Genomic DNA, 24696 nt, shown 5'->3' with positions numbered 1-24696 from the left:
TGTTAACATGCTACCGTTATGGAGCCAAGCTCTATATTCGACAGGCGAGTGGGTTCGAACCCCACCGTCAGCTGTCGTGAGAATTTTTGTGGTTTCTCTTTTGCACTTCCAAGCACATGCCAGGACATTTCCTATTCATAAGCCACAGCCGATTCCTTCCACTTCCTTACCCAGTTTCATTCATCATCATTCATTTCATATTCATTTTCTCAACTAAGGTTTGCATCAGGAAGGGCATCCGGCCGTAAATTTATGCTTTAAAATATAATCTCACTTCATCCCCGACCCTGTATCTGTAAAAGTGCTTCTTCCTTAAAAAACCAGGCCCAGAGTGTTCGTTTGGTCATCGAAACTTGGCAGTGAAAAGGTTAAGGCCATGTCTGCTTCCTTCCTACTCCTAGCCCTTCCCTATCCCATTGTCACCATAAGACCTATCTGTGTCGATGGGACATAAAGCAAATTGTAAAAAATATTCATGGTACAATCAGCATAAGTGGAGAAGAATTCAAGAAAAGTGAAGCAATTTAAAAACCATGGCTCCCTCATATGCAGCAATGGTGACAGCCTACCAGATGCCCGTTCTCAAGTCAACGCCATCTGGATGAAATCATGTTGTGAATTTCGTTATGGTCCATATTGACAATTGATCACTATCGAAGGGTAGAGAAGGGTCCAGCTATTCAATACTATTAGCTTGTGTATTGCTGTATATAACTGGGACTAGTTTCGACCCCATATATATTGGGTCATCGTGAGCATATGTCTTCCAATTGGAGCGTGGCTGAAGATGACCCAATATACAGTAAAACCTCGTTAATTTGAAGTCGTTGGGATGCAAAAATCGGACTTCGAATTACGTGATTTTGAATTAACCGCCAACACCTACTTCGGAAATGCCAACCCTTGCGGCGACACAATATATTCCACAACCCGTTACTGCATGCAGTTAATGTTGATTCACAGTTTAAAGCTCTCAAATGCCATGGAAAAAACTATTTCCAAAATGTATCCAACAAGGTGCATGTACAGTATGCAATTGGGTAATTCACCGGCAAACATAACCTCACGCAATGAAATTATAAGAAAGAAAGCATGATTCAAAGACGAGGAGAAATCTATACTGGCTCCCCTGGGCAGGTGCTTTATTCATTGGATTACTGTACTGTATGCATTTTAGATGCCTTGTGCTTTCACGGAATGTACCCGATGCCATTAAAACATCGCAGCTTATCGAACTTTACTATAACGAGAGGAGAAAGTCTCTCACTTCCTTCCACATTACAACAGCAGTACAGTGACTATACTTGTACGATTTCCCACCATGGCACTTCTAAGGCCCATTAATGCATGCAATCATCTTCATTCTCAGTTTAAACTTTTTAAATGCCATGAAAAACACTATTTCAGAAATTCATCCACCAAGGTGTATTTACATTATTCAAATAATGCTTTTGTATAAAACAATGACAAACATAACCTCATGCAACGAAAGGAAGAAAAACACGATTCAAAGACAAGGAAAAATTATGCTGGCTCCCCTGTGCAAATGCTTTATCTCTTGGATTACTGTACTGTCTGCATTTTTAGATGGCATGGAAAGTGCCCGACGCCCTTGAAACATCGTGGTTTTTCAAACTTTCCTATGACAGGGGAAGGAAGTCTCTCGCTTCCGTGTGCAGTGTACACTGCATAGCAATGCAGTACATTTCCCAGCTGGCAATTCTCTCCTTTAAAACCATAAGTCCATTTGGCCTCGGCACTTAAAAAAATAAAACAAACAAACAATGCAGTTTCATCAGCATTGACAATATTGTTTGGTGCGTACGAATTGATTATAGGCTATAAGCCACGCCTTTTCGCAAACTGTCAGCATTACCAGTGTTCGCGGATTCTACCTCTCCGCACACTGCCTGTGGCACACTGTGGCGCCCTGAAAACGCCTAATACAAAATAATTACGATTCCGCTCGAACATAGCAGATATGAAGCACACTGTAGACACGACGAAGTAGGTGAAAGTGCGCAAAGTTACCCCTTCACGTTCTGGAAGACGCGTTCTTTCATGACACGGAAAAATTTTGAATTTAAATTGCTCTGTAAAATACTACTTTGTTTTTCAAAATGTAAAGGCAGTTTCAAATTAAAAGTCTGAATTTCGGTAATGGGACCGACATTGTTCTTCGAATTACGGATTATCCGTATTTCGAATTAAACAATTTAAATAACATGCAAAACCGAACCTCATGTTTCCGGGAACGAGAGCTGCTTTGAATTAGGTGAGATTTTGAATTAACCAATTTCGAATTATCGACGTTCTACTGTATATCGGGTCGAAACTAGTCCCATTTATATAGGACAATATACAAGCTAATGGTATTGAATAGGTCGACCCTTCTCTACCCTTTGGTAGTGATCTGGATGAAATAGCGCCATGTAACTAAGTCCTGTGTGATCACCAGATTCCCCTATACCTCTGGTCAAAAGAATATAGCATGATAGTTTATTAAAAATGAAGCCATACTTTCCATTGTCGACTCAGTTAAATGTGACTTAAAAACTCATCAGTCTGTCAAACACACAAGTTAGGTATAAATGTTATACTACAACATACCTGTAAAGGAACCTTATTAAATAAGGGATAAAAACACACTATTAAACAAAGAATGACATGTTTCATTCTTAAAAGAACATCATCAGATTTTATCAAGTCACATTCAAATATTTAGAAATAATATTTATGTTTATCTCTGTTAAATATTTAGGAACTTAAATTCCACAACTTATGGTACTAATGTCTTGCTTTGTTTCCACTCCAACATTAACAGTTAATAATAGTGTGTATTTTTGTCCCTTGTTTAATAATGCTTCTTTACAGGTATGTTGTACTGTGATATTTATATTTAACCTGTGTGTTCAATAGCCTGAAGAGCTTTTAAGTTACATTTACAGAATGATCAAGCGCCCAGTTGTCCTCTATGGATCGGAGTGCTGGCCAGCAACAGGAAAGCATGAGCAGGTTCTACATGCTATGAAAATAAGAATGTTCCACTGGAGCTTTAGACTAAGGCGATTCGGCCGTGCAAAGAACAATAATGTCCAGCAGCAGCTGAGAGTTTCGCCAGTTGTAGAGAAACCTTGGGAATAATGTAAACTTAGATGGTAAGGTCACATCATTCGCAACAAAGAGAGCTCTGTAGTGAGGACAACCATGTACCTGGAACCTGACGACCAGCAATCTCATGGTCGACTGGGAGGAGGAGGAGAAAGAAGAAGAAGAAGAAGAAAGCAAACTGTGGATGGGTCCTATGAAAGAGGACATTGTATATGTGAACACCATCCCAGAAGATGCCTTAGATTGGTCTAAATGGAGATAGATGTGCTGGCAAGTGAACTCTGCCACTGTGTGGGAATAATGCTAGAAAGATGATGAGCCCGCCTGGTGGCCATGATCGTTAAGGATTACATTGAAGTCTGAATGGTCTGACACCATGATTAGCCCATTCGAGACCTGTTGGTTGAAAAAAATTTCACTATCAGAATTTTGGCTGGCAGGGTAGGGGAGCTGGTGGTATACAATTTCTAATCACTAGATTGCGCGTCAAAAGCCTGAATTAAATTCCAAACCTCTCCGCAGTGCTTATATGGAGCGAAGGCCTATCACACTGCTGAGGGTGATTCGCCCATCAGATGGGGACGTTAAGCTTTGAGCTAATTTATAATCTACATAGCGCCATACTACAGTTAAATATCACGACTTTTCAACAAGAAAGTTTCATTGTCATCTCAAGCGGCTTTTAAGTTTCATTAACCTTCTCTCCAACATGTAAATCAAGTTGCTTCCAGCCGAATTTCACTCGAACTTTGATGCGGCAACTTTAGCCATAGACTTTCTTGTTATTATGTGATTAAGGCCTAGTTTGTCTATTTTATAAAATCATTTTTTAAATTACTAATGTAATATCATACCAACTTCAAATTTTTTCTTCACAAACATTTTAAATGAAGTTTTAATTGTAAATTATTATTTAAGAACTCATAACAATTTCTCACATTGTATAATTTCACTCTAATCTTATATTCTCATTTTATATTTTTTACCATGACAATCAGGATCCTGATTTTTATCTTTTAAGTATGAATGTAAAAAGGCTGATGATGCCCTTTTAAAGGGCGAAACATGTCCCTTCAAATTTTAATTTAATAGGATGTAAGTCCTAATTTTGTAAATTCTATTTATTGAATAGGTTGATCCTAATAAATTTTAGTAATATCTTAAATTGACGACGTACATTTCAATACGGACCAAATATGAAATTTGTAACATGTAAAGATTTGAGCTATTCGACAGGAGTAGGCTGTGTGCCGGCACCGGGTTTCACCCTCTCCCTTCCTACTATCGTACCGAGTGGTACAGCTGCCCTTATTCACTCAGTTTTATGCAATCTGCAGATTAAGGCCTAACCTAAAAACATTGATCTTGGCTACTCACAATGATGTCTTGTTTTACTACACTTTCTATAATTCATTTATTCGTGTCAACAAAATCAGTATTAATGATAAAATATGGAATGATGGTAAAGAATTGTGAAAATTCTGTATCACAGAAACTTCATGTACAGAGAATATGATGGCTGAATGACTCGGAAGTCGTGTTGACATAACGCTGGCAAATGACAGTTCGTGATAGCTGAGTGTGCTTGAAGTCAGAAGAGGAAAGCGCTGCTCGGTAGTCAGTGGTTTGAGTCCGATATGGGACAAATTTTTAATTTTGTTGGTAAATGTTTGTGAGAGTTGCGTTGCTGAGGACAGAAATCGAAATCATGATCAGTTCTCCCATTGCAGGTACTCTGTTCGTTTCTAAGTAGCTCTGCTCTCTGCAGTGAAGTAAGCTATTACCGACAGAGGTGCAATGGGCTTGTGCATGGCCATTTGATTAATAAAGTAAATGTTCAAAATGACCACCTCCTTTATTAATGAAAATCTGAGCACGGTGGAGGTGAGTCATTTTTGCTTGCTGCAACGAATGTCGTGCTACCTGCCTGCAATTCACTGTAAAGATTACTATGCGCTGTTTCGTGCCCTACGTATGAAGTCCAGTCCTTCTTCGAGTCGAACGTGCGGTATTGCTTGGCTGAATGGATGGGTCATAATGCTGACAATAAGTACAGTGCGGTTCATTCATTGTATATTATTCCTGTCTGATGTACGCTTTCTTTGTAAAGGTGAAAAGTGACTTTTGAGACCTAAGGAAGTTAAACCTTAATTAAGCCGGGCTGAGTGGCTCAGACGGTTGAGGCGCTGGCCTTCTGGCCCCAACTAGGCAGGTTCGATCCTGGCTCAGTCTGGTGGTATTTGAAGGTGCTCAAATACGTCAGCCTCGTGTTGGTAAATTTATGTGCACGTAAAAGAACTCCTGCGGGATTAAATTCCGGCACCTCAGCGTCTCCAAAAACCGTAAAAGTAGTTAGTGGGACGTAAAGCGAATAACATTATTATTATTCAAACCTTAATTACAAATGCCTTTAAGACTATAAAAATTAAAATTAAAATATAAATGAAAAGCTCATAGCTAGATTCGAATTCTGAATCCCTCAAAAAATCACTTGCTGGCTGCGATTAGTACCATGTAGCCACTCCCAGTGGCGAAGAGTAGTCTCGTATCTTTGTACTAATGGAATAATCTACACTATCGCTTTGAAACTGATCTTGTATGTTACAAATTGTTAACTGTAATGTGCAGACAAGTTTGTGTTTCTGCAAACACCACAGTATGCTAAAGAATCATGTCTCTCTTAAGCCCAGATAGTTGCAACCATTCCCTTCGTGTAGAGTATGTACTTATTACTTGGTTAAATGAGTCCAACATAAAGTTTCAGGTGGTATTCACAATGAATTTGTCCGTTGTCGGTGCTTACGTGGTGATAATTATTATGTCTATTAATTATAACTTCCTTAGAAGAATATCTGACACTTCAAAAAAGTCAAGTCCACAAAGGATGCCTAAAAGAGTACGAAATGAAAAAAAAAAAAAAAAAAGAAAGAAAGCATGACTCAATAAGGTTTCGACCCATCACTGCTCCATGCAGTTTATCCAGATACATCTAACATGCCTAATTCTGCGCAGCTACTTCCTGCTGAACGTCCACCTCTTGCAACTCTGTATTAATGCAGTGAGCGAAAGTTCTCGCTTTGTAAAGTTACTGATGTGTTACAGCCTTATGGTCCAGTTTTGTGATTTTATTGAATGCTGTAATGGTAGTAATTACACAGACCATTTATATTGGTACGGCGTAAGCTGTCACATCTAGTGTATGGCATTAGCGTGGCATATATTATAAAATACTGTGAAAAACACGTTTCTATCAATTTCGATGTGATGAGACTACACAAAATGGCAGTGAATTGACATGCCTGTAATTGGTTCTAACCTACCACGTTTTCTATGATACTGTGACCACCCTTTTCTAACAAAAGAAAATACATTTCGTAAATATGACGAGTATTGGACTCTGCTCTACATAAAATGGTACAGTGTTTTTGAGATGGGCCTCACTTACTACCTTGTTATCATTTTTGCATTGTGCAGGAAGTTTATATCGGGCTAACTGCACATAAAATTGCTGTAAGATGTTGCGCAAGATTTTAATTCCTAGCTGGTTGCGTATGTTCGAGAAAAATAGGGCAGCTATACCACCCGGTATTTCACATCATTCATTTCATCTCATTAACTCCTCTATTGAGGTTGACATCAGGAAGGGCATCTGGTCATTAAAAACCTCCATGATAGGTTCATCTTACCTCATACCTGACCCTGTAAAGAAATGGGACAAGGATTGGACAATCAAACATACAAACAAACAAAAGAGTAAATATGGTATATTAAGAAATTATGACCTCATTACATAGTAAATAAATTTTACTTATAAGGAGTAATTATAACTGTATCAAACTCCAAATGGCCTTGAACAAATTACATAAGTGGACCAAAGAAAATAGCTCAGTCGGTCGGTCGGTCGGTCGGTCGCAGATCCCCTATCAATTGTTTACGTCATATGTACATTTATTTATAATTGTTTACCTAGCTTTTTCCTAAATATTTTCAATGAACTTTAACCTTTCAATATGATTCTTTAATAAAATTTTATGCCTTTGCTGGCAGGACCTAGTGTTTAGAGTGCACTATGTCTTCTGGTATGGGCTAGAGCAATTTTGTTACTTTCATTGATCTGTCTCTGTCTTATCCTTGGCTTTGACAATATGAAAGTGACTGAGGTGTGAGCGATGCTAGTAATGCGATTCCTTGTGCAGACAGTCCCTGCTATGAATGGTGTGAAAACGTTGCTCATAGGATCACTTGGTGCATGCATTTTAGTGGGCTTGGCAGACTGATATGTAATAGCAACTTCTGGCTTGGTGAGGAAAGCAACGGGAAACTACCTCACTCCTCATTTCCCTAGTACGCCTCTTCAGTGATGCATAGGCCATCTATGACAGCTGATGGTAGAGCTGTTGAGGATCCAACCAGCTGTAGGGCTGAAGACTGAACATACATACAATAAAATTTTAACATCTGGAAACTGTCATTCAGAAATTATTAGGGTCTGTATTTCCTTCATAAGGTAATAAATAATAAATTGATGATTGTAAAATTAGGAAAATAATTACCATTTTATTTCCTGATATAACACCTGGTAGATTGTGGAAAATCTTCACACTGTGTAAATAAACACATTCAGTATACTTGAAGAAATCTTCAATTTTAATAGCCAGCAGTGTATGTATGTGATAACTAGGGAATTAATGTCAGGTTAATATTAGTAGTGTAATCATTCTGATTTGTGCTGATAAGTTTTACACCTTCAGTGGCCCACAACTATTCTGTAAGAGAAGATTCCTGGGAAGAATCACAGCAGGGTTATAACTCCTTTAATAATACTATTATGGATAGATTTCTGTTCCTCTTCACTGTTGCCTGTCTTGACCGATTTATTTTTCATATCCTGGGATCTTGGTTCTTCAAGGATCAAGGCAGTTCATTCTTTCAGGAGCCAGAGACCCAATCTAATGGACGACTGGCGGCCTCTGATACCGAAGAATCAGAGGATGAACTTCCAGAATTGGATCTTGCTGCTGGTAACAAGGATACCTGTGTGTTTGAGGTGTGTTCAAACTATTAAATTTGTTTTGAAATATATACATAGTTTTCTTTTACTAGTTGTTTTAACGTTGCACCATCTAAGACAGACTTTTGGCTAAAATGGAACTTTTGTCTTCATTCAGTGGTACCTTGTTTCTTCGATAATGCAATAAATAATCTGTTGTCAACTTGGGCTTGAATAGGTTCCAGTGAGCATCCGAAACTACAAGTTTACTTTACAACAAACCCTAGAGAAAAAGCTGTATATGTTAATGAACTCTAAACTCGTTAATAACTATGGTAAAGAAACCAACAAAAACACTAGGCCTAACATGCCCAGCCAATTTCACCCTCCGATCGTAAATTTGTCCAAGGTACTATTGAATGAAGGCGGAAGTTAGCCAGGGGTCCGAAACAAAATTAGCCTAATTTTAACACTCTGAACACAGCCATCACTACAACAGTAGAAGCAGAATTAGCCATTAGCAAATTGCCAACAGATAAACAGGACGAAGTAAGAATTGAAATAAAAAGAAAATCAAACTCCATTCTTAACCCAAAAAACAGTATTAACTCCCGTAATTCACCCCTTACTACTCATGACGACAATAGTTACAAGGATTCAGTTCTTATACAAAAGCAAATACATGCTCTCAAAAAGAAAATCAGTGATAATGATCTTATAATTACAAAAGCAGATAAGGGTAACACTACCGTCATAATGGATAAAAACGAATATGTAAGCAAAACAAATCAATTTTTAAAATATAGTTCATTCTCTACAGTAAAGAAAGGCCCTACCCCGAGAATCCGACATCAACTTAAGCAGACTCTCAATAATACTTTATATCTAATGACAGATCAAGAAAAAACTAAATTAATTAATATGAGCCCAGGTTTACCCACCGCCAAAGCCCTCCCCAAGATACACAAAACCGGCGTCCCCATTTGCCCGATCATAACTATACACCGAGTCTGCTATATAAAGCATCACACTTCATTCAAAGATTTTTAAGAAGGAACTATTATTTTTTGTCAGACAAATCCGTCAAGAACACTATAGAATTGATCGATAAATTTAGAAAGTTTAGCATTCAACCCAATCATTATCTCCATTCATTCGGTATTGTAAACATGTATCCTAGCATACAAATTTCCAAGGTATACCACATCATTCTGAACAATTTAAGCAAATACAGCGGTCTAAGTATATTAGAAATACAGGATTTCATGTTTATGCTTAAATTAGTTATAAGCAGCAATTATTTCACTTTCGTTAATGTTATTTATCAACAAGAATGATTGGCTATGGGGTCACCAGCCTCGGGTTTCTTAGCCAAGATTTACGTGGATTTTTTGGAACACGCCAAAATTGATAATAATAACAACTTTGACAAGATCCTTTTCTAGGCAGGATATGTAGACAACACCATAATAATTATGGATGAGAGCATTACAGATGCTGCTACCACCCTCATTAATCTAAATAACATTGACCTGCATATAAAATTCACACTTGAATCTGAAATTGGACGGAAAATTAATTTTTTAGACTTAACTGTCATCAGGCACCCAGCCTACTTAAAATATAAGATTTTCAGGAAATACACCCAAACAGTCACTACAATCTGTCAAGATTCTTCACACCCCCAAATTCATAAATGAGCAGCGTACAGCAGCATGGTATACCATCACTAATCGTTAGTACAAGGAAAACATTAGTCTTTTTTTGTTCATGTCTCGAGTATTTCAGATTTAGTGGCTTTTATCTTCAAAATTTCAAGGAAGAAATGATAAAAGGTCATTTAACATTGTTTCATTTTAAAATAACCAAAAATTACCATTACTAATCTTCTTCTTCTTCTTCTTCTTGCGTTCCGGCCTTCTAAGGACCATGTTACAATTTCAATTGTTCCTCCTTAGTTGTTCTTTCCTTTTCTTCCAGTATTCTTTCATTGTTTCACTGTGTTTCTTTTTCCTGTCTTCATTATATAGATCATTTACCAAAAATAAGAATAAATTCCAAAAATCAAGTTAAATGCCAATTACTTATATCATGTGCGATCTGTTAGTGTGAAAGAATTTTAATTTACTGTAATCCCACTTGAGTACGGAACCCAATGAAATTTATAACTCTTAACTGTTAGTGTGTCACCAATAACGCATTATTCACATCATTCATGAAAATTCTGTGATCTGTCATCTAAGAAGATTTTAATAACCACTATTTTCATCATCTAATTATGGAGAACCTTTTCAGTGATATCATTGAAATGAGTAATTAAGCATTCTGACTATATTTATTAAAATAAACATGATTGTGGTCAAGAATTCTGGTTAATGTGGGCTAATTCCACTCACTCTTCCCAATATGGATTTATTTTGATGATCTATCGGTATTTATCCGACATATATAAACTACATGGATCATATTCAATGCTGGATATCGAATACTGAAGGATTAATATATTATGTTATTGAATTAAATACATGCATTCTTAACCTTGAATCACGTCAACTTAATATCACCATTAAAATACATCCATCTCTTCTCTCTCGACGAAATAGTAATCATCACCATCATTACTTTTCTTATTACACAACCATTCTTCATATATATATCATCTGTTTCATATTCTTCGCATCATATCTCTTCCTTCATTTCAATAACCCTATATATATATCTTGACGCATATGAATTCATAACTATCATTTATCCTCTTATATATTCCATTTCCTTCTCAATTTTCTTCAGATTCATTTCATATTGCTCAAATGTCTTCTTATGATCCAAATATAACCTGTATATCATACTACATCATCTCCATTTCGTGGTATAACACCTTAACTCAATCATAACATTAACCATAATATCGGTATAATATTCATAACCGAAGTAAATTAACCTCTTACTTAAAACGCACAGCATTACGAACGCATAACTTTATTATCACTGATCAAATATTTCCTAACCAAAGGATTGTCATTTTAGTTTGATGACTGTCTATTATCCTCCTGTGTCGTTATATCAATGCTATGTCACACATGAATTCGCTCTTCTTGAATTAAATCAATGACAGCACTGCACAATTATATACTACACACAATTAGAAAATGGCACTTTTCAAAACAAGCTATTTAAGTTACTTACTGTAATAATATATCAATCCACTTTTCTTCCCTGTATTCCGTCGATGGTGTGTCCAGATGCTTTAGGACATCTATTAAGATACGTCTGCTACATTGTGCAGGTCTCTGAGAACATATGGGCAGGTCATCCCTCCTTCTCCGTCATCTCGGGATAGCTCCGTCGACGACTTCAGGTCACCATCTCCAGACAGTCAGCCTTGGTCTTCTTAGTGCATGATGCATCTCTTGTGCAGTTAGGACAAAAATGCAGATAAAAATGGTCAGTTTTGTCATCTTTGTATTCAAAGCCTTCTAACATTCATAAACATATTGAAAGGAATACTTCTTTCAATTAAATTCAGCCAACATCTTACTAATATGTCTATGAAATTCTCAATTATAATTCAGTTTAGCTTTCTATATCTTGTTTTCAATTGCTGTAGTTTTTATTATTTTCTTGCCAGTGACTTTGAATGATATCTGCTACTTCTGCATGATGTCTTGTGATGTAGCCAGTTACGTAACGATTCCCAACAAGTTGTTTTAATTTCTCAACTTATTAATGCGATTCTACTCAGTACTCCTGTAGCCTTGCTCTTTTCTTTTGATGTCATTCCAAATTCTTTTCCGTTCGAGCCTTTTGCTGTCAATACCATCTTCTTTACATAGCAATATGTTGTACCGTGCAGCTTGAGATGATTTCTTCTGGATTTTTTTTGTAATAATAAATTTGTAACAATCCTGTATCCTTCATTCTTTTTCACTGCCTTCTTGATACTATTTCTCGGCTTATTCCTGATATGAATACAATCTTCTCGACATTTATGATTAAATTTGTGTGTCGTGTTTAATTTTCTCATGGCATAGCATCCATTTTTGTTCCAAGATGTTCATTTGTATCAGTGAAATGGCACAATATAGATCAATATTTATCCCAAATCATAATCTTCATGACATTTCAGAAAAGTCAAATATCCTGTTTGACCTTCTAATTCCCATTTTTAGAAACATCAAACCAACAAGTCATAATTCAGTTTTTCATACTATTCACAGCACCTTTCCTCGGCAGACATAAATTTTCCCACATCCTTCGGCCCCGCCTTAACCCCCCCCCCCTTCCACCCCCCCTCACCGATTTCCTTTCCCAGACAACTCCCCTTGACCCACCCTTTCCCCTTGCTTCACCCTTTCCCTTGCCCCACCCCTTCCTCTTTCTTTGAATCTCACAATCGTTAGTATGAGGCACTCAGCAATAGGCCACATACCACATGCCGCAATCAGAGGTAAGTCTCTTATAACCTATGCCATTTGACTAACACGCTCTCTCTCTCTCTCTCTTCTATTCATTAATTTTATCTATCATTTATTCAGGTTAACTTCATGGACACTGCAATGAATTGCAAATTTATACCAGCCACAAATTAAGAATGTGTCAGTTGTGACCATATCTTCGTGTGCCGTTCTAACAATGTCTAACCGCGTTTCAGCATGATTTTAACAACAAGTACTATGGTAACATTTTAACATGATGCTAAGAATTTAGAGCCTAATTTAATTTTGTCATACACATAGTTCATCCCAGATTTTTAATATCATTTGTGTGTTTGTATATTTGTTTTGATGTCAGTTGTATGTTTGTACATTTGTTTTAGTTATTAGATAGATGTATTACATTAAGGCTGATGATGGCCAGCCAAGGCTGAAACTAGTCCCTAGTTTAGAAATGTAATTCAAAGATTGCATATTGTATTATTAAAAAGGTGGACCATTAAGACATTAGTTTAATAATTATTATTGTCTTGATAGAGTGAGTTCTTGGTTTCAAGGTACTTACAGGGTTCAGACAAGGCTGTAATCTTTCACCTTTGTTGTCCATAGTTTACATGGATCATATATTAGGTATAAAGTGGCAGGGAGGGATTTTATTGCCAACAATTTTGTCTCAAAGACAGTCTGTGCTGACAGCCTGCAATCTACTATCTTGGAAGTTAAAAACTGGTGCACCGGGCGAGTTGGCTGTGTGGTTAGGGGCGTGCAGTTGTGAGCTTGCATCCGGGAGATAGTGGGTTTGAACCCCACTGTTGGCAGCCCTGATGATGGTTTTCTCTTGTATCCCATTTTCACACCAGGCAAATGCTGGGACTGTACCTTAATTAAGACCATGGCCGCTTCTTTCCCACTCTCAGGCCCTTCCTATACCACCGTCACCATAAGTCCTATCTGTGTTGGTGCGGCGTAAAACAAATTGTAAAGAAAGAAAAATAGGTGCAGGGAGTGTCATATGAAAATTACCCTTTGTAAGACTGAAGTGATGTGGATAGGTAAGAAAACTAAGAGAATATCAGGTTGTGAGTAGAAAACTGGAACAGGTAGATCATTTCAAGTACTTAGGATGTGTATTCTCCCAGGATAACTGAGATTGAATCAAGATGCAACAAAGCTAATGCAGTGAGCTTGCAGTTGCAATCAGCAGTATTCTGTGGGAATGAAGTCAGGTTCTGGACAAAACTGTCTTTACATTGGTCTGTTATCAGCAACTTTGCTCTACAGCAGTGAAAGATGAGTGAACTCAGGATATCTTATATCTAAGTTAGAAATAACAGACATGAAAGTAGTGAGATTGATTGCTGGTCTAACAATCAAAGAAATATTTAGCCACCTACATATATATAATTATATGCTTTAATTTATACTTTTATTTGCCTTTGGCAATTTTATAAAATCATTAATAGTACATGTTTTGACTGCTTGGCGGTCATCATCAGCTACATTCACGTATACTTAGGTGTAAATAAGGTAAAAGTGTGCACAATATGTGCTCTCATATTAGTCTTGATAACTTTTCATGGGAAACTTAAACATTCTTGTCTATTGAGGAAGGATGGTGATAGTGGAGGGGGTTTGGAGGGGTGGGGAATAATGTTTAAAAAGCTATTATTAACTTGTCCTTAACTAAAATACTCTTAAAAAATTATCTTCTTCCAATAAGAAACACTGACCCCTCACTACCATCATCCTCCCCTAATAGACAACTATTTTTAAATATCCCATGAGAAGTTATCAAGGCTAATAAGAGAATATATATTGTGCATACTTTACCTTATTGACACCTAAGCTTACATGAATGTAGCTGATGACGACTGCAAGGCAGTCGAAACATGTACTATTAATGATTTTATAAAATTGCCAAAGGCAAGTAAAGATATCGATTAGGTGGCTAAATATTTCTTTGTTGTTAGATTGAGATATCAGTACGGACATGAAGTGGATAATTTGTAATAATGATTACTGGTACAAACAGGTGGGAACAATGGCAGGAGTGCTGTTGGAATGAGGAGATAAAGGCTAATTTTACCTAGGAAAATAATGGACTCTGACATGGAAGAGTAAGAGAAGTATGGGGAGACCAAGACAACGATGGTTGTACAGTAGAACCTTGATAATTCGAAACTGGTTAATTCAAAATCTCGCCTAATTCGAAGCAGCTCTCATTCCCAGAAACATGAGGTACGGTTTTGCATGTTATTTAAATCATTTAATTCGAAATACGGATAATTTGTAACTCGAAGAACAATGTCGGTCCCGTTACCGAAATTCAGACCTTTAATTCGAAATTGCCTTTACATTTTGGAAAAAAATGTATTTTACAGAGTAATAAACTCAGAATTTCTCCACATCATGAAAGAACGTGTCTACCGGAACGTGCAGAGGTACTTTTGCGCACTTTCACCTACTTCAGCATGTCTACAGTGTGCTTCATATCTGCTATGTTCGAGCGGAATTGTAATTATTTTGTATTCGGCTTTTTAAGGAATGCCACAATATCACGTAGCAGGCAGTGTGTGGAGAGGTAGAATCCACGAACACTGGCGATGCCGAGTGCCGACAGTTGGCGAGAAAGCTTGGCTTATAGCCTATAATCAATTCGTACGCACCAAACAATATTGTCAATGCCGATGAAACTGCATTGTTTGTTTGTTTTATTATTTTTAATGCTGAGGCCAAACGGACTTAAGGTTTTAAAGGATAGAATTGCCAGTAGGGAAATGTGCTGTGTTGCTACTTGCTATGCAGTGCACACGGAAGCGAGATACTTCCTTCCCTCGTCATAGGAAAGTTCGAAAAGCCACAATGTTTTTAGGGCGTCGGGCACTTTCCATGCCAGTACAAGGCATCTAAAAATGCAAACAGTACAGTAATCCAAAAGATAAAGCATTTGCACAGGAGAGCCAGCATAATTTTTCCTTGTCTTTGAATCGTGTTTTTCTTCCTTTCGTTGCGTGAAGTTATGTTTGCCGTTGTTTTATACAAGTGCATTATTTGAATAATGTAAATGAAACCTTGTTGGATACATTATGAAATAGTATTTTGCATGGCATTTGAAAAGTTTAAACTGAGAATCAAGGTGTTTGCATGCATTAATAGATCTTAGAAGTACCATGGCGGGAAGTCGGACAAGTATAGTCACTGTACTGTTGTAATGTGGACGGAAGCGGGAGACTTTCTCCCCTCATCATAGGAAAGTTCGATAAGCCGCGATGTTTTAAGGGCTTTGGGTACCTTCCGTGCAAGCACGAGGCATCTAAAATGCATACAGTACAGTAATCCAATGAATAAAGCACTTGCACAGGGGAGCCAGTATAGATTTCTCCTCGTCTTTGAATTATGTTTTCTTCCTTTTGATTTCATTGTGTGAGGTTATGTTTGCCGGTGAGTTATCCAATTGCATTATTTGAATACTGTTTTAAATGCACCTTGTTGGATAAATTTTGGAAATAATTTCTTTCCATGGCATTTGAAAGCTTTAAACTGTGATTCGAGGTTAATTGCATGGAGTAACGGGTCTTAGAATATATTGTGACGCCGCAAGGGTTGGCATTTCCGAAGTACGTGTTGGCGGTTAATTCGAAATCACGTAATTCGAAGTCCGAATTTTCGTCCCAAAGACTTCGAATTAACGAGGTTTTACTGTACTCAGTTTCTAATGATATTTTATTTGTAGTGTATGAAGCACTAAAATTGACTACATAGAAATGAACAATTTTACACAGTTATATACATATTAATAACAACAAAACATAAATGAAAGGAAAGAATAAGGAAATAAATAATTAACTAAACAAAGAAAGAAAGAAAGAAAGAAAGAAAGAAAGAAAGCCGAAAGTGGTGGATATGGGCAGTGTAGGTGATTCCATTTCGACAACAGTGCTTGGAGAAGATGATGCTGCGTTGGGTGGTTGACTGCTTAATACAAGGCCTGCCTTTTAGAGATGTCCCAATGGAACAGAAGGAATCTCACAAGGGTGAACAAACATGGCAGGTGAAAAATGTTATACAGTTGCCAATTAGAAGTGAGCAATTTTCGGAGAGTCTGATGTTGCATTCGTAAGGTCTTCCATAGTGCGTGTTGTTGGACACAGTCTGCATTGAAGAAGATGGGGTGTAGTTGGTGGTAAGAGGTGTGGAACTAAATGAGGCCAGAGAATTAGTTACAGATAGAGGATTGTGGAGGCATTTAGTATGTATGTATGTATGTATGTATGTATGTATGTATGTATGTATGTATGTATGGATATACAGTATACTTTTTTAACCGTTTATTTTTATTTACAGCATGCCCCATTACATGACAGTAATACTACATGCTTTGAGTAATCATATAACAAATTTAACTTAATTTCCTTTTGTGAGATACATTCATAATTTGAAGGCTGTTATGATGTACATAAATAAATAAATAAATAAATAAATAAATAAATAAATAAATAAATAAATAAATAAATAAATAAATAAATAAATAAATAAAACTACAGTATATCCAATTTTCACAGTTGTTCAAATACTATTGAATTAGTGAAATGTAAGAATTATTTACAATAATTTTTGACTAACCTGCTTTAGCTCACTGGCCATGAGTTTGTACCAAAAATATGTTTAATTAAAACACTTCTTTCTCTCTGATGTAGGTCACACTGAAATAATAAATGGTCCACTGTTTGATCACTGAGATTGCAGGGGCATATAGGGCTATCTAAAATTTTGAAACAATGAAAATATGCTCTTTATTTCTCATGACCCATTACCTATTGCAGTGAAATTTGGTGCTAAATAAATGTTTATGTATTGTGACCTAAAACGGGTTAGGACTATGGTAGACACCAGGTTTCAGGACATACTGGGCAGGTAAGGGTAGATGAGCACAGTTAAGCAAGGCTAGACTCACAGAGAGAAAGTCACAGTTATAAAAGAAACATACACACATATTTATTAACAACAACAACAACAACAACAACAAAAAAAATGTGGAAAATGAACTATATTACAATTTCAGAGTACATCATTCCATCGTATCATCCACTCAAATACTCATAAACATATATTTACAAATTGCAATGTTTGGTAATGAGAGGTATATCTTCCCTTTTCTACTCTTTGTATATCAATTGACATGCTACACCAGTGACTAAGTAGGAATTGGACTACGAGTTTTGTATGAGCTAATTAACATCACTCTCACTGATTTAGACTAGTTCTGGTACGTGGCGGCTACCTCCACTTATAATAAAATCGATAATGTTTAACTTTGACAAGGTCCAGCTATTACTTTTAACATAGCATCTCTGTACCAAATTTTCCAGTTCTTTTACACAGTAAATGAATGTAATTCTCATACTGGTTTAGACTCCCTGTTACTTAAATATCACGTTATAACTTGATATTAAAACATGTCAAACAACAAGTTTTGATTATGGCATGTTAAATGTGCTTTACTAAAGAATACTATACCACAGGCATAACACTTGCTCATATTACTCAGAAATCATACTCTCTTATGATCCATATTACTGGTAGTATAGTGCTTTTAATACTTGTCCTCTGATTAATTTATACACTGAAATGATGATATAATCATGTAACCTCCATTACACTGCATTAATTATGTTTCCAAAAATTATATGTTACAAATATGACACGTACATTTTTATACACTGTTATTTAATCAAAATTATGGAAAATAAGCATATTAGTATGTTCTCAAAAGTTCCAATACTGATTAGTAATCCAGAAAATACCTTATAACTACTTTGCATAGAATAATTAATATTTACATCAATTGAGAACAAAATGTGAGCATGTATAATGTGTTCTTCATTCACAAATTTCACGCACGCACGCACACACACTCACACTCACTCTCTCTCTCTCTCTCTCTCTCTCTCTCTCTCTCTCTCTCTCTCTCTCTCTCTCTCTCTCTCTCAACCAAAAATAAGCAATTATGAAGAGTCAAAAATGTATTAAGCAATTAAGATATTTCTGAAGCATAGTTGTTAAATTTGTGCGGAAATTGTAATAAATACGTAATAAATACGATATGATTTTACTGGGGTAACAGGATATTACTGAGGTAATAGACTAAAATAAGGTAAGATGGATTTACATATTGTATGATTCATTCACGCCATGTTTCCAAGTATACTTCATGTTAGGTGTTTTATGGCTTCATTTACGACATGATGTTCCTTTCTGCTCCTCCTCCATGGTGTTACAGCTCCATATTGGTACAGAGATTTGGTGTTGTTTGATTCCTGGTCCAAAAGTCGAAATCAATGCTGGTTATGGGTGATAGAACACTGAACATCCCGATGAAGTCTCCGTCGTCAAATGTGTACACTATTCACTTAAAAAATAACGTGTCTTGTAAAATAAAGGTGTAATCTTGCACTTCTCCCTACAAATGAAAATAATCATGTCTTAATCACCTGTACTTATGCACAGTTACTGAAATTAAATAAATAAATAAATAAATAAATAAATATCATCATACCAAATGCTGGGTATGGAAGTTAGTGGATTTGCACTCCGATTAAGCAAAAATATCACTGTTCAGAATATTCCTGGATACTGTTAATTAATTAATTTTGTGTGGCTATTTCTAGCCGGGTGCAGCCCTTGTAAGGCAGATCCTCTGATGAGGGTGGGCGCCATCTGCCACGAGTAGGTAACTGCGTGTTATTGTGGTGGAGGATAGTGTTGTGTGTGGTGTGTGAGTTGCAGGGATGTTGGGGACAGCACAGACACCCAGCCCCCGAGCCATTGGAATTAACCAATGAAGGTTAAAATCCCCGACCCGGTCGGGAATCGAACCCGGGACCCTCTGAACCGAAGGCCAGTACACTGACCATTCAGTCAACGAGTTGGACCCTGGATACTATTTAAAATATTTAAATGTTTTCCCTCTGCTGACGATTACTTTACACAAATCTTAAATTTACTCACATTGTTTCACTGCCCACACTTTGCATTAATGAAGGTGTATATGTGCTCGCACTACCGTCATCTCGTAAGGCTCGTACATGATCACATATTTGCCTCGTGGTAACATAGATTCACACTATTTAATACTATAATGGCAATAACCTAACAGAGGTGATGAAAACAATGAGAGTACTAGTAGTGGTAGTAGTAGTAGTATTAGTAGTGGTGATAGTAGTAGTTCCGAAATGCCACTATCGGCAGGCCTGAAAATGGTTTTCCATGGTTTCCCATTTTCACACCAGGTAAATGCTGGGACTGTACCTTAATTAAGGCCACGGCCGCTTCCTTCCCATTCCTAGGCCTTCCCTATCACATCGTTGCCATAAGACCTATCTGTGTTAGTGCGACGTAAAGCAAATAGCAAAAGAAAAAATAAATAGTAGTAGTAGTAGTAGTAGTAGTAGTAAGAATGAGGATCTGTTCTGCCTTGCTTCTATATGTTCCCATGTATCCAAACATATTATGATATACTGTATATCGATTCCCCTAGGGAACCTAAAATATTTGTTCCGAATGAGTAAATTTATAATACCAATATAATGGTCCGTTATTGGACATTATAAATTTTCCAGCTAACTCATTCTTGGTTGCCTGCGTTTCGCCCTCGTGTGCTAAGTTAGGCTCGTCAGTTGGGACTTAGCACACCACCCAAGATGCCCTGGTACACATTAACCACATATGAGTTTGATTCCTGCTGCTTGTCCTTGATATCACTAAAAATTCATGGATATATTGTAACAATACCATCCTGTATATTGGTCCAGAAATATTATAATCCTACTCCTTATTTAAAACCATCTCTCAACATGAAAGCACATAATAATTAATTTTTACACCATGCTGAAATAAACTTAATGATCTGTGTTTTGTTCAGATTGATGATGCTGAAGACATGGATGTGGTATCGTTACTCCTAGACTCTCAGCCTCCTGATGGCTTCCATGTTGTAAATACTGAAATCATTCCTGGTCTGGATGATCTGGAAATTGTGCGAAACTTGCAAATGTTCACCCAGGTGTGGCGCAGCAAGATCCAACTTGGCCATGCTCCACGCATTCTTAACAGCCATGTAAACCGACTGCTGCAGGTGAGGTAACTTCATTGTAATTAGAGAATTGATGTGTGTTTGGGGAGACAAAGAGGGTAGGGAGAAGGAGCTACAGAAGGAAGTTTATAAACATAATGTGGTTTAGTGCATAAAAAATTAAAACTTTTCTTGGGCTTGTGTTAAAAAAAGAGAGAATTTTTTTAGTTCTGTGACATGAAACTTCTTTTGTCGCTGTTTAGCCTGACAGTGCAAACCTCATTCTTGGCATTTTTCTGAAATTAACTCAGGTTGAGGATCCATTGTGTCAGGTATGCCTCAAAATTGGTTAACCCCCAACTGGAGTTTCTTGATTTGTTGTGGCCTATTTTTATATTTCCAGATTTCATATTTTAGATATCATGAGCCCCTTATACAATAAGGAAATTGTTCATCAGCAGTGTTCTTCCTTTGTATTTTAGTATTTTAGTGGGTATTAGATCTGAAAATAAATAATAATAGAAATGAATGAGCAAATGGCAATGAAGAAAGAAGGTTGGATAGGAACATATATTAGAATAAACATGTTGACAGCCTAGTGTGGGAAAAGAAAGAAAAGGAAAGAAGAGACAAGTTTAAACATGAAAACACGAAAAGACTCGGACAATCTCAACAGCTTCATACGCTACCATTTTCACATAGGCATGCGCTCTCCTCATCAGTTCAAGTTTCACATCTGTTTCTTCTCAGCCCTTCACAAGCTTGTTTCTGCTTCTGAGGAGGTCATTTGAATAGATCTTCAATCTTGGTGTGCAGATGTTAGGAGCACTATTATTAATACCTCATCTTCTCTGCTGTCTGTAATAGTCACCACTGCTGCATTTCTTCTTCCTGTATACGATGACAATTGGATTCTTTTTTGAGTCACTGGGAGATATTGTAGCGATCCTACTTACCTGTCGTCATCTGCTGCTGCATTGAACTCGCTACTCGCCATTTTGCTCCATGTTTGCACCTCTGAACTTGCATGAAGTTGACAGCTGACTAATGCACCGTCTGCGAACCCCGGCTTCTGCTTACATCACGGAAGAATGTTCCACAACATTCTTGTACTCCTTGTGTGCACGTGTATTCCCCTCATTTCCACCTCACTGCGACAACTATATATTGAGCTATGCTCCTTCAAAACTCTTGAAGTTTGCCAGTGTCTTTGGTGTGTCAGGGTCGAGGTGGAGGACTCAGTTTTACATCGGGAGCTGGTCTCCCCATTATCACTTCAGCATGTATTTTAGGGTAAGAGGACAAAAAGAGCCTTTAAAATCTCCACGTGGTATCGCTTGGTGCACTTCTTCTGTATACGTGACTTTCACTGAACATTGAAACTATATATTTCAAAGAGAAATTGGTATGCAGTGTACTTACAAAGTAGGAGAAAGTAACATGACTATTATTGTTCTTCTTTTCTGAAACTCATTTTTAAAATGGTGAAAAAAATTGTCAATCCCACTTCTTCTTAAAAAGAGAAAAAACCAACTGAGTGTAAGCTATTCTTTGCAATACATTTCTTAAATTAAACCTTAAGGTGAAACTAATTTTCCTTTGCAACCCATTTTGGGTTTTAAATTATACTTGTGTAAATGTTAGTTTCCCCCACCAATGTTCAACTAGGAATTTAAATTATTTTGTGTACATTTCTCACTGAAATTGGGAGTACACTTTCTCTTTTTAGTGATTATGAAGAATTTTATTATTGTAATTCACTCTGGAATAATTGAGTATTAATTGTCTCCCTTTCTTAATTTTGATTGAGCATGGCTAGATGTTCTTGTTTCTAGTTTCTGCTGATGGAGATTTCTTTAAACATTTTTATTTACCCTATATTTTAGATTTTGGTCGAGGGAATAATCCCTTTGTACTGGAATCACACAAATCAGATTTTGCACTTGTTCAGTCTATTTTTATTTTTATTTTTATGGATCGTCAATTTCCACCTAGTTAGATGAACATAATTTCTTTCACAATTTCTAGTAATGATTGTTTCGGTAGCCTTGGGCTTGTAGACTTAGATTATTGTATTTTCAAAATTTTAATCTAGGGTTTTCTTTGTATGACAAGTAATGATTTTGTACACAGTCTTTATTATTCAAAGGTTTTTGGTTAACAAATCTTGTGCTGCCATAGTTGTCTATTCATATATATTATAGCTCTTTATTGTAAGGATTTTCCTGAACCCAGAGTTATAAATTTATATCAAGTTTTGAATAAACCGATGAGGTATTGCTAAATCTTGTCACATAGATTATATTCTTATTTGTGATTAGATCTTCCAGGTTATAAAAATCACTATTACTGTTAATGTTGATAAGTGAGAATAATATATGTGGTGTTGAAATTTCCCTTTCACTCCTTAATTCATTCTCTCCTTTCTCTCTGATTATATCCTCTAACATGCTATCTTATGATCCACGGTAAAACTGAAAATTTTGGGGACCTATTGCTTCCTGTGAACCTATTTTCAGGTTAGATTTCAACCTAGCCTCCTTAGTTAAAAAAATAAAAAATAAAATAAATCAAAACTTGAAACTACCTTCTAAGTTTGCTTATACTGCTTGTACAACTATCTCATAGTGACAGTGACCTTGTTCATTATTGGTATTAAAGGTTCAGGTCTGTGCACATAGCCCCTGTGGATTTGTGGAGTATTTTGACAAATGCTTTCCTTCTAGTATTTTGTGTATCTCTCATGGTAATTGTGTAAGTGAAGGGTTCATCCTTATTTCCTTTCTGAAAGAACACTTTATTCACCCTTAAACATCAAAGTAAGAATAGGAACCTGCCACAGGACCCACACCAAGACTACTTGATATGAGAACTTCTGAAGGATAGGGCATATAAGTCTCTAGTAAGACCCCAGTTAGAGAATGGTTCTAGTGTATGGGATCCACACCAGGAATACTTGATTCAGGAACTGGAAATGATCCAAAGGAAAGCAGCACAATTTGTTCTGGGTAATTTCTGATAATGGAGTAGTGTTATGAAAATGTTACAAACTTTGGGCTGGGAAGACTTGAGAATAAGGAAATGGGATGCTCGACTATGTGGTATGTTAATTCAACAATGATACAAGAGTTTATTGAAATCCACCTACTACACATTGGGTGGATCTCAATAAACTTTTGTATCATTGTTGAATTAATGTACATTTCAATACGGACCAGTCATGAGATTTGTAACATGTGGAATGTTTCAAGCTGTCACTGAAGAGATGGTGAGGAAGGACATTAGTAGACCAATAAGCATAAGTGGAGCTTAGAAGATCATAACATGAAGGCAAAGTTGGAATTCAAAAGGACAAATTGGGGCTAATATTCATGTATAGGACAAGGAGTAAGGGATTGGAATAAACTATTCAGGAAAATGTTTAATAAAAATTCAAGTTCTTTGAAAATGTTTAAGCAAAAGCTAGGTAAAGAACTGATAGAGAATTTGTCATGTGGGTGGAAGCCCGAAATGCAGATCATGGATGGATGGATGGACGGACGGACGGATGGATTTCTACTTTGAAGTTAGTGTTCTCTCTTGAGCTGAAAGTGATTTCTTGTGTATTTATTATTATTTTATTATTACTAGAGGACCCATGCTGCTGCACAGCATTCGTTATAATTACGTCAGATAACTCATCTTGATATGCCTGTCATACTCATATTGTTTTGCATGCCCTTTTCAATAGTTTTAGAAAATTTAATAAGGAATGCATTATGGTATACTGCAATTTATAGTTAGAATTCATCCATTGTTCGTCATCATACCGTCTGTTTGGTAAAAAATCTATCCATATATATTGCAACCTTATCAAGAAAAGCACCAAACAACAACGAAAACCAAACTCAATACTTACCATAAGGGCAGTAGCACCAAATACGAAGCGTGGAGGGCAAAATAGGGAGTGAAAAGGGCAGGATCTTACGTTAACATTTGACAGGTTGGCAGGTCAACATTGTTAACTACTAAATGACAGACGAAATAAAATTGTAAATAAGATGTTTACTTAAAGAGGAAAAAACAAAAAAACAATTCATAGCATTTATGGT

At 36.6% G+C, this 24696-nt stretch overlaps 1 protein-coding gene across 1 annotated transcript in view; it reads left to right on the top strand.

Moving 5' to 3' along the window:
* The window catches only part of LOC136866675 (C2 domain-containing protein 5), a 559159-nt gene that overhangs the window by 276659 nt on the left and 257804 nt on the right, over window positions 1-24696 (top strand). Inside the window, exons 13-14 of the mRNA XM_068226804.1 lie at window positions 8021-8158; window positions 20456-20668. Of these exons, the coding sequence (XP_068082905.1) occupies window positions 8021-8158; window positions 20456-20668 (351 nt within the window). The remainder of the gene's footprint in view (window positions 1-8020; window positions 8159-20455; window positions 20669-24696) is intronic.

Source organism: Anabrus simplex, chromosome 3 (assembly GCF_040414725.1).
Source record: "Anabrus simplex isolate iqAnaSimp1 chromosome 3, ASM4041472v1, whole genome shotgun sequence".
NCBI classification, from domain to species: domain Eukaryota; kingdom Metazoa; phylum Arthropoda; class Insecta; order Orthoptera; family Tettigoniidae; genus Anabrus; species Anabrus simplex.
This window is presented reverse-complemented; position numbering and strand designations above follow the sequence as displayed.